The sequence below is a fragment of the Camarhynchus parvulus genome, chromosome 4 (assembly GCF_901933205.1).
Source record: "Camarhynchus parvulus chromosome 4, STF_HiC, whole genome shotgun sequence".
Taxonomy (NCBI): Eukaryota; Metazoa; Chordata; class Aves; order Passeriformes; family Thraupidae; genus Camarhynchus; species Camarhynchus parvulus.
In genome coordinates, this window is record NC_044574.1 from 1,707,018 (window position 1) to 1,723,743 (window position 16,726).

A 16,726-nucleotide genomic window follows, 5' to 3' on the forward strand; every position below is an offset into this window, starting at 1 on the left:
TGTCCCCAATGTCCCCCCAACGTCCCTGATGTCCCCAATGTCCCCGATGTCCCCAGTGTCCCCAGTGTCCCCGCACCTGTCGATGATGACGGGGTCCGAGGGGGTCTCGTTGCGGTTCCCGCAGCTCTTCTTGTCACAGCAGCGGCTGGACACGGGGACAGCAGGGGACATCAGGGACAGCAGGGGACATCAGGGACAGCAGGTGACATCCAGGGACAGTGAGGGCGGAGGGACCCCCAAACCCCGGGGGGGACGCGCCAGGTCCCCGTGTCCCACCCTGGGACCGCCCCGTCACTCAGGGGTGGGGACAGAGGGACAGCGGGGAGGGGACATGGCGGGGGACACTCGGGGGTGGCACTTTGCCACCCCCTAATGGGGTTGGGGACAGATCTGGGGGTCCCGGGGACTCTGTGTCACCTTCGGGTGGCTCTGAAGGGATCAGGGACCCATCCCTGTCACCTTCAGGTGGCTCTGAAGGGGCTGGGGACCCATCCCTGTCACCTCTGGGTGCCTCTTGAGGGGTTGGGGACCCGTCCCTGTCACCTTCAGGTGGCTCTGAAGGGCTTGGGGACCCGTCCCTGTCACCCTTGGGTGGCTCTGAAGGGCCTGGGGACCCATCCCTGTCACCTCCAGGTGGCTCTGAAGGTGTTGGGGACCCATCTGCGTCACCGTGTCACCCCTGGGCAGCTCTGAAGGGGTTGGGGACCCGTCCCTGTCACCCCCAGGTGACACAACAGGGCCACCCCCAGTCCCCAGCCACGCCGGGGGTGGCCTGTCCCCTGTCGCGGGGTTAATTAGCGGCGCTGCCTCGGCTCGTTAATGAGCGCGGGGTCTGTAAGCACGGAGCGGGCACCGAAGGGACCTTGGGGACACGGCTGTCACCCCCGCCCCGGGCTGTCACCTGCACATGATCTCGTGCGTCAGCAGCACCCGGCACATCTCGGGGTTCTTGTCCTGCCCCTCGTAAATGATGGCCTGCAGGGGACACCCAGGGGACAGCCGCCACACCGGGGTGGCACCGCGGAGGTCCCCGCCCCCGGCCAGATGTGGCCGCGGCGACATCCAGATGTCACCCGCAGGTGGGGCCGGGGGGTTTTGGGGGATTTTTGGGAATTTTGGGGGGATTTTTGGGGAATTTTTGGGGAATTTGGGGGATTTTTGCGAGATTTTGGGGGATTTTTTTGAGATTTTTGGGGGATTTTGGGGAATTTTTAGGGGGAATTTTGAGAGATTTTGGGGGATTTGGGGGGGATTTTAGGGGCATTTTGGGGGTTGGGGATTTGGAGGGGGATTTTGGGGAATTTTTAGGGGGATTTTTGAGAGATTTTGGGGGGATTTTAGGAGGATTTTGGGGATTTTAGGGGGATTTTGGGGGGGATTTTAGGGGCATTTTTGGGGGATTTTAGGGGCATTTTGGGGGGATTTGGGGGGATTTTGGGGAATTTTTAGGGGGATTTTTGAGAGATTTTGGGGGATTTTAGGGGGATTTTGGGGATTTTAGGGGCATTTTTGGGGGGATTTTAGGGGCATTTTTGGGGGATTTGGGGGGATTTTTGGGGAATTTTTGGGGGATTTTTGCGAGATTTTGGGGGATTTTTTTGAGATTTTTGGGGGATTTTGGGGAATTTTTAGGGGGATTTTTGGGAGATTTTGGGGGATTTTAGGGCGTGGGGATTTTGGGGGATTTTAGGGGCATTTTGGGGGGATTTTTGGGGATTTTGGGGGAAATTTTGGGGAATTTGGGGGGATTTTGGGGGATTTTTGCGGGGGGATTTTTTGAGATTTTTGGGGCATTTTGGGGAATTTTTAGGGGGATTTTTGGGAGATTTTGGGGGATTTTAGGGGCATTTTTGGGGGTTTTGGGGGGATTTTAGGGGGATTTTTTCGGGATTTTTGAGGGATTTTTGAGAATTTTTTGAGATTTTTGGGAGACTTTGGGCGGATTTTGGGGGATTTTTGGGGTGTTTTTTGGAGATTTTTGTGGATTTTGGGGGGATTTTGGGGGATTTTTCGAGGATTTTGGGGGATTTTGGGGATTTTTGGGGGATTTTTGGGGGAATTTGGGCTCCCGGTACCTGCTTGGACATGGAGTCAATGAGGCGGACGTACAAATCCTGCTCGGTCCGCAGCCCTGCGGGGACACCAGAGAGGTCACCCCACTTGTCACCTCCCCTTGGGGACACCCCAAACCCCGCCCGGAGCCCCCCAAAACCCCGCGCCCACCGTTGCTGTAGAGCAGCTGCAGCCGGTAGTGGATCCCGTTGTTGGTTTTCTCCCCGTTCTGCTCCTTGAGGGGTTCGGGGGACAAAATTCACGGCCAGGGGTCAGCCGGTCACTCCGTGTCCCCTCCTGGTCACTCCACGTCCCCTCCTGGTCACTCCACGTCCCCTCCTGGTCACTCGCTGTCCCTCCCACCCCGTTTTGGGGTTGCTCGTGCCGCGATTTGTGGTCGCGCTCCGACCTCACCGCGACCGCGAGCTGGGGCGGCCCTGCGGGGGTTTTTGGGGCGGTTTTGGGGTTTTTTTTTTGGGGGGGGAATTTTCTCACCCTCTCCTTCTCCACGAAGTCGATGAAGCAGGTGCGCTCCACCTCCACGGGCTGGCCCTGGCGGTCGTACATGGCCAGCACGAAGTGGAAGAAGTTGGACTTGCGCAGGTTGGCCGGGGGCTGCTTCTCGAAGTGAGCGCGGGCCAGCGACACGCCGCTGCGACAGGGCCACGGTGTGGGGACAGCAGCGACAGGGCCACGGTGTGGGGACAGCAGTGACAGGGCCGCGGTGTGGGGACAGCAGTGACAGAGCCACAGTGTGGGGACAGCAGCAACAGGGCCGCGGTGTGGGGACAGCAGTGACAGTGTCACAGTGTGGGGACAGCCGCGACAGGGCCGCGGTGTGGGGACAGCAGTGACAGTGTCACAGTGTGGGGACAGCAGCGACAGAGCCACGGTGTGGGGACAGCAGTGACAGGGCCGCGGTGTGGGGACAGCAGTGACAGAGCCACGGTGTGGGGACAGCAGCGACAGTGTCAAGGTGTGGGGACACCAGTGACAGGGCCGCGGTGTGGGGACAACAGTGACAGTGCCACGGTGTGGGGACAGCAGTGACAGAGACAAGGTGTGGGGACAGCCGCGACAGGGCCGCGGTGTGGGGACAGCAGTGACAGAGCCAGAGTGTGGGGACAGCAGTGACAGAGCCGCGGTGTGGGGACAGCAGTGACAGGGCCGCGGTGTGGGGACAGCAGCGACAGTGCCAAGGTGTGGGGACAGCAGCGACAGGGCCAAGGTGTGGGGACAGCAGTGACAGAGACAAGGTGTGGGGACAGCAGTGACATTGTCACGGTGTGGGGACAGCAGCGACAGGGCCGTGGTGTGGGGACAGCAGTGACATTGTCACGGTGTGGGGACAGCAGGGACAGGGCCACCGCCACAGCCCTGGCACCGCGGCACAGGGAGCACCCCGCAGCGGGAACCCCGAACCCCGGGAACCCCAAATCCCGGGAACCCCAAAACCCCGGGACCCCCCAAACCCGGGAACACCAAACCCCAAGAACCCCAAGACCCTGGGAACCCCAAACCCCAGGAACCCCCAAATCCGAGAACCCCAAACCCCGGGAACCCCAAACCACAAGAACCCCCCCAAACCACAAGAACCCCGAACCTCGGGAACCCCAAACCCCGGGAACCCCAAACCCCAGGGAACTCCAAACCCTGGGAACCCTCAAAACCACAAGAACCCCGAACTCCAGGAACCCCAAAATCCGGGAACCCCCAAAACCCAGGGAACCCCAAACCCCGGGAACCCCCAAAACCCCGGGAACCCCAAACCCCAGGAACCCCAAAATCCGAGAACCCCAAATCCCGGGAACCCCTAAACCACAAAAACCCCGAATCCCGGGAACCCCAAACCCCGGGAACCCCCAAACCCCAGGAACACCAAACCTCAAGAACTCCAAAACCCCAGAAACCCCCAAAACCCCGGGAACCCCAAACCCCGGGAACCCCAAACCCCGAGAACCCCCAAAACCCCAAACCCCGTGAACCCCAGTCCTGGGGATCCCCAGCACCGGGAACCCCCAAAACCCCCAAAACCCGAGAACCCCAAACCCCGAGAACCCCCAAAACCCCGGGAACCTCAAATCCTGAGAACCCCCAAAACCCAAAACCCCGAGAGCCCCAGTTCTGGGGATCCCCAGCACCGGGAACCCAAATCCTGGGATCCCCATCCCCAAGAACCCCAGTCCTGGGGATCCCCAGCACCGGGGAACCCCCAAAACCCCATCTGGGGGTCCCCCAGGACTGGAACCCTCAAATTCTGGGGGCCCCCAGTACCGGGAACCCCAAAACCTCCTCCAAGGGACACCGGCACCCCCAGCTCCCCATCCTGGGGATCCCCATCCCGGGAACCCCAATCCTGGGGACCCCCAGCACCCCAGCATGAGGACACCTGGAAACTCAGCTGCAGGGACCCCCAGCACCCCATTACCAGGAACCCCAAAACCTCCTCCATGGGACACCAACACCCTCAGCACCCAATTACCAGGGACCCTCAGCACCCCATTACCAGGGACCCCAAAACCCCATTACCAGGATTCCCATCTCCAAGAACCCCAAATCTGGGGACCCCCAGCACCCCATTACCAAGACACTCGGAAATTCACCACTGAGACCCCCAAAATCTCCTCCATGGGACACCAGAACCCCGTCCTGGGGACCCCCAAAATCTCCTCCATGGGACACCAGAACCCCATCCTGGGGACCCCCAGCCCCCCAATATTGGGACATCCAAAACCAGCACCGGGACCCCCAGACCCTCCTCCATGGGACCCCCGCACCCCTTCCCAGAACCCCAAAATCCCAGAACCCCAAAATCCCAAAATCCAGTCCTTAGGACCCCCAGCACCCTGGCCTGGGACCCCCAAAACCTACAGCACCCTGTCCCCAAGGCCACCAGCCTGTCCCCAAGGCCACTAGGACCCCATCCCCAAGGCCACCAGCCTGTCCCCAGGATGACCAGCCTGTCCCCAAGGCCACCAGGACCCTGTCCCCAAGGCCACCAGCCTGTCCCCAAGATCCCTGGGACCCTGTCCCTAAGGCCACCAGCCTGTCCCCAAGGCCACCAGCCTGTCCCCAAGACCCCACGAGGGGGACACCCAGCACCCGTTCCCTGTCCAGGGTAGGGGACACACATGGGGACACCCTGCCCCTGGCATAGGGGACACGAGGGACAGAAGGGGACAGGGGGGACATCCCTGAGCCCTCCCCGCCCAAGACACCCGCCCTGCCACCCCTCAGTGCCACCTCCGGGCTCGCCGCTGTCACCGCTGCTGTCCCTGCCCCGACACCCGCGGTGACAGCACAGCCGCTTCAGGGACCATAGCTCCAGCGCGGTCCCCGTCACTGTCACCGTGTCCCCACCCCGCTGGTGGCCCCTGTCCCCTCGGTGTCCCCACGGTGGCAGCGGGGCAGGTCCCTGCTGTCACCCCCGCCACAGCCACGCGCCAACCCAGCCCCTTGGCGACACTCTGGGGACATTTCCCCGAGGACAAGCTCCTCCAGCTGCTCCCCAGGGGTCACAAAGTGTCCGCGGGGTCACCCGCGGGGTCACAAAGTGTCCGCGGGGTCACCCGCGGGGCCACACCTGGCGAGGTGACAATACCTGTGCGCGGCCACCCCTAACGGGTCACATCACGTCCCCACACCCGCGGCGCGTCCCTTGTCCCCTCCCCGCGCTGGTGGCTTCGCTCTCAGTGTCCCACCCCCGCGGGGACACCTCTGTCCCCTCGCTGTGCCCCCTCCCTACAACGGGACAGCGGCGCCCGCGGCTCCTTCCGACCCCACCGATTCCCCCAAAGGGCCGCGGTGACGGGCGGGGGGTGGCTCTGGCTGTCGCCGCTGTCCCCCGCCGTGTCCCCCCCGCCCGCCCCCGCGCTGCCGGCCCCGCCCGCCGCGTTAATTAATTATTAAAGCCAATCAAGCATTTCCAAGCAGCCGCGGCCCCGGCGCTTCCAGGAAAGCGGCGGCGGCCCCAAAGCGGCTCCGGGGCGGGGGCTCTGGGGACCCCACAGCGGGGACACCGCGGAGCTCGGTGCCACCCGCTTGGGGACACTGCGGGACGGGAGCTTTAGAGGGCCCCGGTGCCACCCCACGCAGCAGGAATTCGGTGCCACCCCCTTGGGGACACTGCGGGACGGGAGCTTTAGAGGGTCCCAGTGCCACCCCACGCAGCAGGAACTCAGTGCCACCCCCTTGGGGACACTGCGGGATGGGAGCGTTAGAGGGTCCCGGTGCCACCCCACGGAGCAGAACGCGGTGCCACCCCCTTGGGGACACTGCGGGACGGGAGCGTTAGAGGGTCCCGGTGCCACCCCACGCAGCAGGAACTCGGTGCCACCCCCTTGGGGACACTGCGGGACAGGAGTGTTAGAGGGTCCCGGTGCCACCCCACGCAGCAGGAACGCGGTGCCACCCCCTTGGGGACACTGCGGGACGGGAGCGTTAGAGGGCCCCGGTGCCACCCCACGCAGCAGGAACGCGGTGCCACCCCCTTGGGGACACTGCGGGACGGGAGCGTTAGAGGGCCCCGGTGCCACCCCACGGAGCAGGAATGCGGTGCCACCCCCTTGGGGACACTGCGGGATGGGAGCTTTAGAGGGTCCCGGTGCCACCCCACGCAGCAGGAACACGGTGCCACCCCCTTGGGGACACTGCGGGACGGGAGCGTTAGAGGGCCCCGGTGCCACCCCACGGAGCAGGAACGCGGTGCCACCCGCTTGGGGACACTGCGGGATGGGAGCTTTAGAGGGTCCCGGTGCCACCCCACGCAGCAGGAACACGGTGCCACCCGCTTGGGGACACTGCGGTGGCCGTGGGGGACGCTGGTGTTTGTGGGGTGAGGGTAAAACACCCCCCCGTCCCCACCCCAGCCAGTGTCCCCACGCGTGGCACTGCCAGCATGGTGGCACACGCCCAGGTGCCACCAGGGTGGGGACACTGCCCCGCTCGGTGACACGTCCCTGTCACCACTGCCAGCTCCGGGTGTGTCCCTCTGTCGCCTTGCGGGGGTCACAGGGAGGTTTTGGGGACACAGGACCTGGCACTGCTGTCCCTCAGCTGTGTCACATTGTCACCCCCGAGGGCGGCTGTCACCACGGTGGTGGCCTCACTTTGGGGTTCCTTTGGGGTTTGGGGGGGGGTTCCCTGAGGTTTTCCAGCATCCCAAAGTTTTGGGGGGACCCCAGGGAGCCGCCATGACCACACAGGGACACCCTAAACGTGGCAGAGGGGACGGCAGGACAGGGGACAGGGGTGGCACTGACCCCTCGGGGCACAGGCGGGAGAGAGGGGACAGGGGAGAGGGGACACTGAGGGAGGGCGGGGAATGGGATTGGAGCCCCCCAAAAGGGCAAAGAATGGGATCCAATTTCCCAGGAAAACAGGGAATGGGATTTGAGTCCCCTGGAAAAGGCAGGAATGGGATTTGAGCCCCCAGGAGAGCAGGGAATGGGATTTAAAGCCCCCAAAAGGGCAGGAATAGGATTTGAGTTCCCAGGAGGGCAGGGATGGGATCTGAGCCCCCAAAAGGGCAGGGAATGGGATCTGAGCCCCCCAAAAGGGCAGGGAATGGGATTTAAGCCTCCAAAAGGGCAGGGATGGGATCTGAGCCCCCCAAAAGGAGAGGGAATGGGATCTGAGCCCCCAAAAGTGCAGGAATAGGATTTGAGTTCCCAGGAGGGCAGGGATGGGATCTGAGCCCCCAAAAGGGCAGGAAATGGGATCTGAGCCCCCCAAAAGGGCAGGGAATGGGATCTAAGCCTCCAAAAGGGCAGGGATGGGATTTGAGCCCCCCAAAAGGACGGAACGGGATTTGAGCCCCCTGGAAAAGGCAGGAATGGGATTTGAGCCCCCCAAAAGGGCAGGGAATGGGATTTGAGCCCCCCAGAAAAGGCAGGGATGGGATTTGAGTTCCCAGGAGGACAAGGAATGGGATTTGAGCCCCCTGGAAAAGGCAGGAATGGGATTTGAGTTCCCAGGAGGGCAGGGATGGGATCTGAGCCCCCAAAAGGGCAGGGAATGGGATTTGAGCCCCCCAAGAGGGCAGGAATAGGATTTGAGTTCCCAGGAGGACAGGAATGGGATTTGAGCCCCCCAAAAGGGCAGGAATGGGATTTGAGCCCTCCAGGAGAGCAGGGAATGGGATTTGAGCCCCCTGGAAAAGGCAGGAATGGGATTTGAGTTCCCAGTAGGGCAAAGAATGGGATTTGAGCCCCCCAGAAAAGACAGGAATGAGATTTGAGCCCCCCAAAAAGGGAAGGAATGGGATTTGAGCCCCCCAGAAAAGGCAGGGATGGGCACAGCTCCCGTTCCCGTTGGCACAAACCCCTGGCAGCTGAAACCCACGGGGATCCCGGGATGCCCGGGGCACCGGGAGAGGGGATCCAGAGGCCCAGAGGAATGCCAGGAAAAACGGGGGGCACACCTTGGGGTGCCCGCGAGACCCAGGACACCGGAATGCCCACGGAACCAGGAATGCCCACGGGGCATGGAATACCCTGGAATGCCCACAGCTGATGCCCGGGATGCCCACAGCCCCTGGAATACCCTGGAATGCCCACAGCTGATGCCCAGGGCGCCCAAAGGACCTGGAATTCCCATTCCCATGGATCCCAGGACACTCCCAGTGCCCAGGATGCCCCTGGAATGCCCGCAGTGCCCAGGAGGGCTGCAGAGCCCGAGATGCCCCTGGAATTTGGGATGCCCCTGGAATTTGGGATATCCGCAGAGCCTGGCATGCCCGTGGTAATTCGGGATGCCCACAGAGCCTGGCACATCCACAGCCCCTGGGATACCCACAGCCCCTGGAACGCCCACGGAAGCTGAGAAACCCGAGGAGCTCAGAATGCCCAGAGCCCTGGAATGCCCAGAACCCCCGGGATGTCCAAAAAAACCGGGATACCCATGAAAATCGGGATGCCCACAGCCCCTCGAATGCCCACAGCGCCTGGGACACCTCCAGCCCCTGGAATTGCCGCGGACCCCGGGATTCCCGATCCCCGGGATGCCCCGCAGAGCCCTCGGGGTGCCCGCGGAGCTCGGCTCGCCTCCATCCCGCAGCGCCCGGAGCCGCCGGGCTGTCCCTGGGCTGCCCCAAAGCTGTCCCCAGGCTGCCCCAAAGCTGTCCCCGAGCTGTCCCCGAGCTGTCCCCGAGCTGTCCCTTACCTCTGCGCCGCCGTGCTGGCGTCCAGGATGCCGGTGCCCTGCAGCCAGCGGCCGGCGGGGAGCCCCGCGCTCAGCGGCTCCTCCTTCATGGGGACCCCGCCGCGGGGCAGCGCCTCCTGCACCGAGAACATGACCGGGGGGCTCAGGGGGACCCCCGGACACCCCCGGGATCAGCACCGGGCAGGTGCCGGGGGCCGCCGTCCCAAGCGCCGGGGAAGCGGCATCTGCGGAGGGAGGGAGAGGGAGGGGAGGGAGGGAAGGGGAGAGGTAGGGAGGGAAGGAAAGGAGGGAGGAGGGGGGCGGGAGGGGGCAGAGCCCGAGAAGTTGGAGCTGGAGGAGCCCCGGAGCCAAGTGAGGGGAGGGGAAGGGGCGGGGGGAGGCGCGGGGGGAGAGGGAGGAGTGGAGGGAGGGATGGGGGGGGAGGAAGGAGGGAGGGATGGGGAGGAAGGAGGGAGGGATGGAGGAAGGCTGGGAGGAGGAGTGGAGGGATGGATGGAGGGAGGCCCGGAGGAGGAGTAGAAGGATGGAGGGAGGGAAGGAGAGGAGGGCTGGAGGAGGAGTGGAGGGATGGAAGGAGGGAGAGGAGGGCTGGAGGAAGGCTCGGAGGAGGGAGGGATGCAGGGAGGCTCGGGGGAGGGATGGAGCGCGGCACCGGAGGGAGGGCCGAGGCGCAGGGGAGGGAGTGCGGGCGGCCGGGAGGGGGGCCGGCCGGGGGCGGGGGCTCGGTTCCGTTACCGGGCGGGCGGCGGCGGCGGCGGCGGCGGCGGCGCGGGGAGGCGGAGGCAGCGGCGGCGGCGGCGGCAGCGGCAGCAGCAGCAGCAGCGGGCGGCCGGGGGCGGCCCGGGGGTCCCGGCAACGCCATCACCGCCCTCTCCCCGCCGCCGCCTCCGCCGCCCCCGGCCCGGCCCCGGCCGCCCGGCTCGGGCAGCAGCACCATGAGCAGCAGCAGCGCTCGCTGCCGCCGCCCCGCCGCCGCCGCCGCCGCCGCCGCCGCCGCCGCCCCACCGGCCCGGGCCATCCCGGCACCGCCGCCGCCGCCGCCGCCTCCCCGGGGAGGCAGGGCCGGAGCCGCCGGGGGAGGCGGGGGCCGCGGCCGGCCAGGCTGACATCATTCCGGGGAGGAGCGGTCCCTCCCCGCGCCGCCAGGGGGGCGCCGGGCACCCCGAGGGGAGACCCCCGGGAGAGACCCCCGGGGAAATCCCAAATGGGGCCGGGGGACAGCGAGAAGTGACCCCAATGTGTCCCCAGAGACACCCTGGGGGGGCCCCAAACGGGTGCCAGGGGTGACACAAAGTGACCCCAGTGTGTCCCCAAAGGGGTGCCAGGGGTGGCACAAAGTGACCCCAATGTCCCCCAGGATGCCCCAGGGTGACCCCAATGTTTCCCCAGGGACGCTCCGGAGTGACTCCAAAGGGTGCAAGGGATGGCACCAAGTGACCCCAATATGTCCCCAGGGACACCCCAGAGTGTCCTGAAATGGGTGCCAGGGATGGCACAAAGTGACCCCAATGTGTCCCCCAAGATGCCCCAGAGTGACCCCAAATAGGACCCAGAGACACCCCGGGGTGACCCCAAACGTGTGCCAGGGATGGCACAAAGTGACCCCAATGTGTCCCCAGTGTGTCCCCAAACGTGTGCCAGGGATTGCACAAAGTGACCCCAATGTGTCCCCAGTGTGTCCCCAAACCTGAGGCAGGGGTGGCACAAAGTGACCCCAATGTGTCCCCCAAGATGCCCCAGGGTGACCTCAAATAGGGCCCAGGGACACCCCAAACAAGCCCCAGGAACACCCCGGGGTGACCCTAAATGGGTGCCGGGGATGGCACAAAGTGACCCCAATGTGTCCCCAGGGACACCCCAGGGTGACCCCAAACCTGAGCCGGGGATGGCACAAAGTGACCCCAATGTGTCCCCAAACAGGAGCCGGGGGTGGCACAAAGTGACCCCAATGTGTCCCCCAAGATGCCCCAGGGTGACCCCAAATAGGGCCCAGGGACACCCCAGGGACATGCCGGTGACGCCGCAGAGGCTCTGGACAGGTCCCAAGGGTGCCCCAGACGAGTGCCAAGGGCACCCCAGAGTGACCCCAATGTGTCCTTGGGGTGACCCCGCGCCACTCCCAGGGTGTCCCAGGGAGACCCCTCTGAATGCCCAGGGACACCCCGGGGGGACCCCAAAAAGGTCCCAGGGGTCCCACGGGAGTCCATGTCCCCATCCATCCCTGTGTCCCTCTGTCCATCCCTGTGTCCATCTGTCCATCCCTGTGTCCGTCTGTCCATCCCTGTGTCCATCCATCCATCCACCCATCCACCCATCCATCCATCCATCCATCCATCCATCCATCCATCCATCCATCCATCCATCCATCCATCCATCCATCCATCCATCCATCCATCCATCCCAGTGTCCCTCTGTCCCTCCCTGTGTCCATCCTAATGTCCATCTGTCCATCCCTATCCTCATCCATCCCAGTATCCCTCTGTCCATCCCAGTGTCCATCCGTCCATCCATCCATCCATCCATCCATCCATCCATCCATCCATCCATCCATCCATCCATCCATCCATCCATCCATCCATCCATCCATCCATCTCTGTCCCCATCCATCCCAGTGTCCCTCTGTCCATCCCCGTGTCCATCTCAACATCCATCTGTGCACATCCCCGCCCATCCCAGTGTCCATCTGTCCATGATCTCATCCACCCTGGTGTCCATCCAACAACAGCTGCACTGATCTCAGTGTCCGTCCATCCATCCGTCCATCCATCCATCCATCCATCCATCCATCCATCCATCCATCCATCCATCCATCCATCCATCCATCCATCCATCCATCCACCCACCCATCTATTCCAGCGTCCATCTGTCCATCCCAGCGTCCATCTGTCCATGCACTCCAGAGTCCATCTGCCATGTCCATCCATACACCTGTTCCAGTGTCCATCCATCCATGCCCCTGCCCATCCCAGTGTCCATCTCTCCATCCTAGTGTCCATTTGTGATTCCCAGCGTCCATTTGTCCATCCCAGCGTCCATTTGTCCACCCCAGTGTCCATCTCAGCATCCATGTATCCATCCCAGTGTCCATTTGTCCATCCCAGTGTCCATCCCTCTATGTGTCCATCCCTCTATGTGTCCATCCCTCCATCCCAGCGTCCATTTGTCCATCCCAACATCCATCCATCCATTTGTCCATCCCAGTGTCCATTTGTCCATCCCAGTGTCCATCCATCCATTTGTCCGCCCCAATGTCCATCCCAGCATTCATTTCTCCATCCCAGTATCTATCCCAGTGCCCATCTGTCCACCCCAGTGTCCATCTGTCCACCCCAGTGTCCATCCCAGCATCCATTTGTCCATCCCGGTGTCCATCCCAGTGTCCATTTGTCCGTCCCAGTGTCCATTTGTCCATCCCAGTGTCCATCCCTCCATTTGTCCATCCCGGTTCCCATCCAGGTGTCCATTTGTCCATCCCAGTGTCCATCTCTCCATCCGTCCACCCCAGTATGCATCCCTCCATCCCAGTGTACATTTGTCCACCCCAGTGTCCATCCCAGTGTCCATTAGTCCATCCCGGTGTCCATTTGTCCATCCCAGTGTCCATCTCTCCATCCCTCCACCCCAGTGTCCATCCCTCCACCCCAGCGTCCATTTGTCCATCCCAGTGTCCATTTGTCCATCCCAGTGTCCATCTCTCCATCCGTCCACCCCAGTGTCCATCCCTCCATCCCAGTGTCCATTTGTCCATCCCAGCGTCCATTTGTCCATCCCAGTATCCATCCCTCCATCCCAGTGTCCATCCCTCCACCCCAGCGTCCATTTGTCCATCCCAGTGTCCATTTGTCCACCCCAGTGTCCATCCCTCCACGCCAGCGTCCATCTGTCCATCCCCCCTCCCCATTCCCATTCCGGGCGGGATTCCCGGGATCGGCTCCTTTGGGATCCGGGCCCTAAATGTCCCCAATGGGGACACCGGGGGTGTCCCCAGATGGGGCCGGGGGACGGATTTGGGGTCACTGGGGGGGGGCCCGGCTTTATCCCAGGGGATTCCCACCGGGAATGGGGTGGGGGCTCATTCCCCACATTGCCAGGGCCACCAAACCCCGCTGGGGGTGGCACAGGTGACGCCGAGGGGACAGTGCCACCCTCCCCTGGCCGCTGTCACCCGCGGGGGATCGCGGGGACACCCCCGTGGCCCGCTAGGGGGCGCTCTGTGAGTGGGCGGTGACGTCAGGGTCACGCCCACGCGGTGACGTCAGGGGCACACCCCCCGTGTGACATCAGAGCCCCGCGGCGGGCACGTTGGGTGAGGGCGGGGGTCACCCCAAAAATGGGGATAAAAACCCCAAAGTGGGGGAATTCACCCCGATCTGGGCGCTGGAACCCCAAAAATGGGCAGTGGCACCCCAAAAATGGGTATTGGAACCCCAAAAATGGGTATTGGAACCCCAAAAATGAACATTGAAACCTCAAAAAGGGGCACAGACACCCCAGAAATGGGCACAGAAAACCCCAAATTGGGTAAATTGATCCCAATTTGGGAGCTGGAACCCCAAAATTGAACACTGAAATCCCCAAAATGGGCACAGACACCCCAAAAATGAACTTTGAGACCTCAAAAATGGGCACAGACACCCCAAAAATGGGAGAAGTTTGGTGCCCCAGAAATGGGCACAGAAAACCCCAAATTGGGCAAATTCACCCCAATCTGGGCGCTGGAACCCTAAAAATTGGCACTGACAGCCCAAAATGGGCACAGACACCCCAGAAATGGGCACAGAAAACCCCAGATTGGGTAAATTCACCCCAATCTAAGAGGTAACGACCCCAAAAATGAACTTTGGAACCCCAAAAATGGGCACAGGCACCCTAAAACTGGGAGAAGTTCTGTGCCCCAGAAATGGGCACAGAAAACCCCAAATTGGGTAAATTCATCCCAATTTGGGTGCTGGAACCCCCAAAATGGGCACAGACACCCCAAAAATGAACATTGAAACCCCAAAAATGGGCACAGACACCCCAGAAATGGGCACAGAAAACCCCAAATTGGGTAAGTTCATCCCAAAACTGGGAGAAGTTCGGTGCCTCAGAAATGGGCACAGAAAACCCCAAATTGGGCAAATTCATCCCAATCTGGGAGCTGACACCCAAAAATTGGCACTGACACCCCAAAAATGGGCACAGAAAACCCCAGATTGGGTAAATTCACCCCAATCTGGGAGGCAATGACCCCAAAAATGAACTTTGAAACCCCAAAATGGGCACAGAGACCCCAAAAATGGGCACAGAAAACCCCAAAATTGGGTAAATTCATCCCAAATGCAAGAGAAGTTCGGTGCCCCAGAAATGGGCACAGAAAACCCCAAAAATGGGTAAATTCACCCCAATCTGGGAGGCAATGACCCCAAAAATGAACTTTGGAACCCCAAAAATGGGCACAGGCACCCTAAAACTGGGAGAAGTTCTGTGCCCCAGAAATGGGCACAGAAAACCCCAAATTGGGTAAATTCATCCCAATTTGGGTGCTGGAACCCCCAAAATGGGCACAGACACCCCAAAAATGAACATTGAAACCCCAAAAATGGGCACAGACACCCCAGAAATGGGCACAGAAAACCCCAAATTGGGTAAGTTCATCCCAAAACTGGGAGAAGTTCGGTGCCTCAGAAATGGGCACAGAAAACCCCAAACTGGGTAAATTCATCCCAATCTGGGAGCTGACACCCAAAAATGGGCACTGACACCCCAAAAATGGGCACAGACACCCCAAAAATGGGCACAGAAAACCCCAGATTGGGTAAATTCACCCCAATCTGGGAGGTAATGACCCCAAAAATGAATGACCTTTGAAACCCCAAAATGGGCACAGAGACCCCAAAAATGGGCACAGAAAACCCCAAAATTGGGTAAATTCATCCCAAATGCGAGAGAAGTTCGGTGCCCAAGAAATGGGCACAGAAAACCCCAAAAATGGGTGAATTCACCCCAATCTGGGCTCTGGAACCCCAAAAATGATCACGGACACCGCCAAAATGGGCGCAGATGCCCCAAAACTGGGAGAAGTTCGGTGCCCCAGAAATGGGCACAGAAAACACCAAATTGGGCAAATTCACCCCGATCTGGGAGGTGACACCCCCAAAATGAACTTCGAAACCCCAAAAATGGGCACAGACACCCCAAAAATGAACTTTGAAACCCCAAAATTGGGTAAATTCATCCCAAAACCGGGAGAAGTTCTGTGCCCCAGAAATGGGCACAGAAAACCCCAAACTGGGCACTGATATCCCAAAACTTGGAGAATTCACCCCAAAACTGGGCACTGAAGCCCAGAACCGGCCAAATTTGCTCCAAACTGGGTGAATTTGCCCAAAATTGGGGAATTCACCCCAAACTGGGCACAGAAACCCCAAAGTGGGCAAATTCACCCCCAAGCTGGGCACTGATATCACAAAAATTGGATCCAGTCACCCCAAAACGGGGAAAATTCACCCCAAAACGGGGAAAATTCACCCCAAATTGGGCAAATTCTCCCCAAAACTGGATCCAGTTACCAAAAAACTGGAACTGGTCATCACCAACTGGGAAAATTCACCCCAAAACTGGGAACATTTCCACAAACTGTGAAAATTTACCCCAAAACCGGGGAAATTCCCCCCAAAACTTGGAAAACTCGCCCCAAAATGGGAAAATTCACCCCAAACTGGGAAAATTCTGCCCAAATTCGGGAAAATTCCCCCCAAAACTGGATCCAGTCACCAAAAAACTGGATCTGGTCATCCCAAACTGGGAAAATTCACCCCCAAATTGGGATCATTCACCCCTAAACTGGGAAAATTCCCCCAAACCCAGAAAATTTAACTCAAACTGGAAAATTCACCCCAAAACTGGGAAAATTCACCTCAAACCGAGAAAATTCACCCTAAACCAGGAAAATTCATCCCAAAACTGGGAAAATTCACCCCAAACTGGGAAAACTCACCCAAACTGGGAAAATTCCCCCAAACTGGGAAAATTCAGCCCAAACTGGGAAAATTCACCCCCAAAACTGGGAAAATTCACCCTAAACTGGGAAAATTCAGCCCAAAATTGGGAAAATTCACCTCAAACGGAGAAAATTCACCCTAAACCAGGAAAATTCACTCCAAACTGGGAAAGTCCACCCAAAACTGGAAAAATGCACCCCAAAACCAGGAATATCAAACCCAAAACTGGGAAAATTCACCCCAAAACTGGGAAAATTCACCTTAAACCATGAAAATTCATCCCAAACTGGGAAAATTCATCCCAAAACTGGAAAAACACCCCAAATTGGGCAAATTCTCCCCAAAACTGGATCCAGTTACCAAAAAACTGGAACTGGTCATCCCAAACTGGGGAAATTCACGCCAAACTGGGAAAATTCACCCCAAAACTGGGAAAATTCTCCCCAAACTGGGAAAATTCACCCAAAACTGGGAACATTTACCCCAAGACTGGAAACATTTCCCCAAAACTGAGAAAATTCACCCAAAAC

The 16,726-nt window shown here is 60.4% G+C and overlaps 1 protein-coding gene across 1 annotated transcript in view; it reads right to left on the minus strand.

Annotated features, from left to right (window-relative positions):
• Nucleotides 1-9,474, minus strand: part of LOC115903063 (transcription factor COE4-like) — a 33,361-nt gene extending 23,887 nt beyond the window's left edge. The window contains 6 exon segments of the mRNA XM_030947204.1: nucleotides 77-145; nucleotides 902-975; nucleotides 2,076-2,131; nucleotides 2,224-2,287; nucleotides 2,548-2,704; nucleotides 9,214-9,474. Of these exon segments, the coding sequence (XP_030803064.1) occupies nucleotides 77-145; nucleotides 902-975; nucleotides 2,076-2,131; nucleotides 2,224-2,287; nucleotides 2,548-2,704; nucleotides 9,214-9,344 (551 nt within the window). The 5' untranslated portion in view covers nucleotides 9,345-9,474.
• Between the last annotated feature and the right edge of the window lie 7,252 nt (nucleotides 9,475-16,726).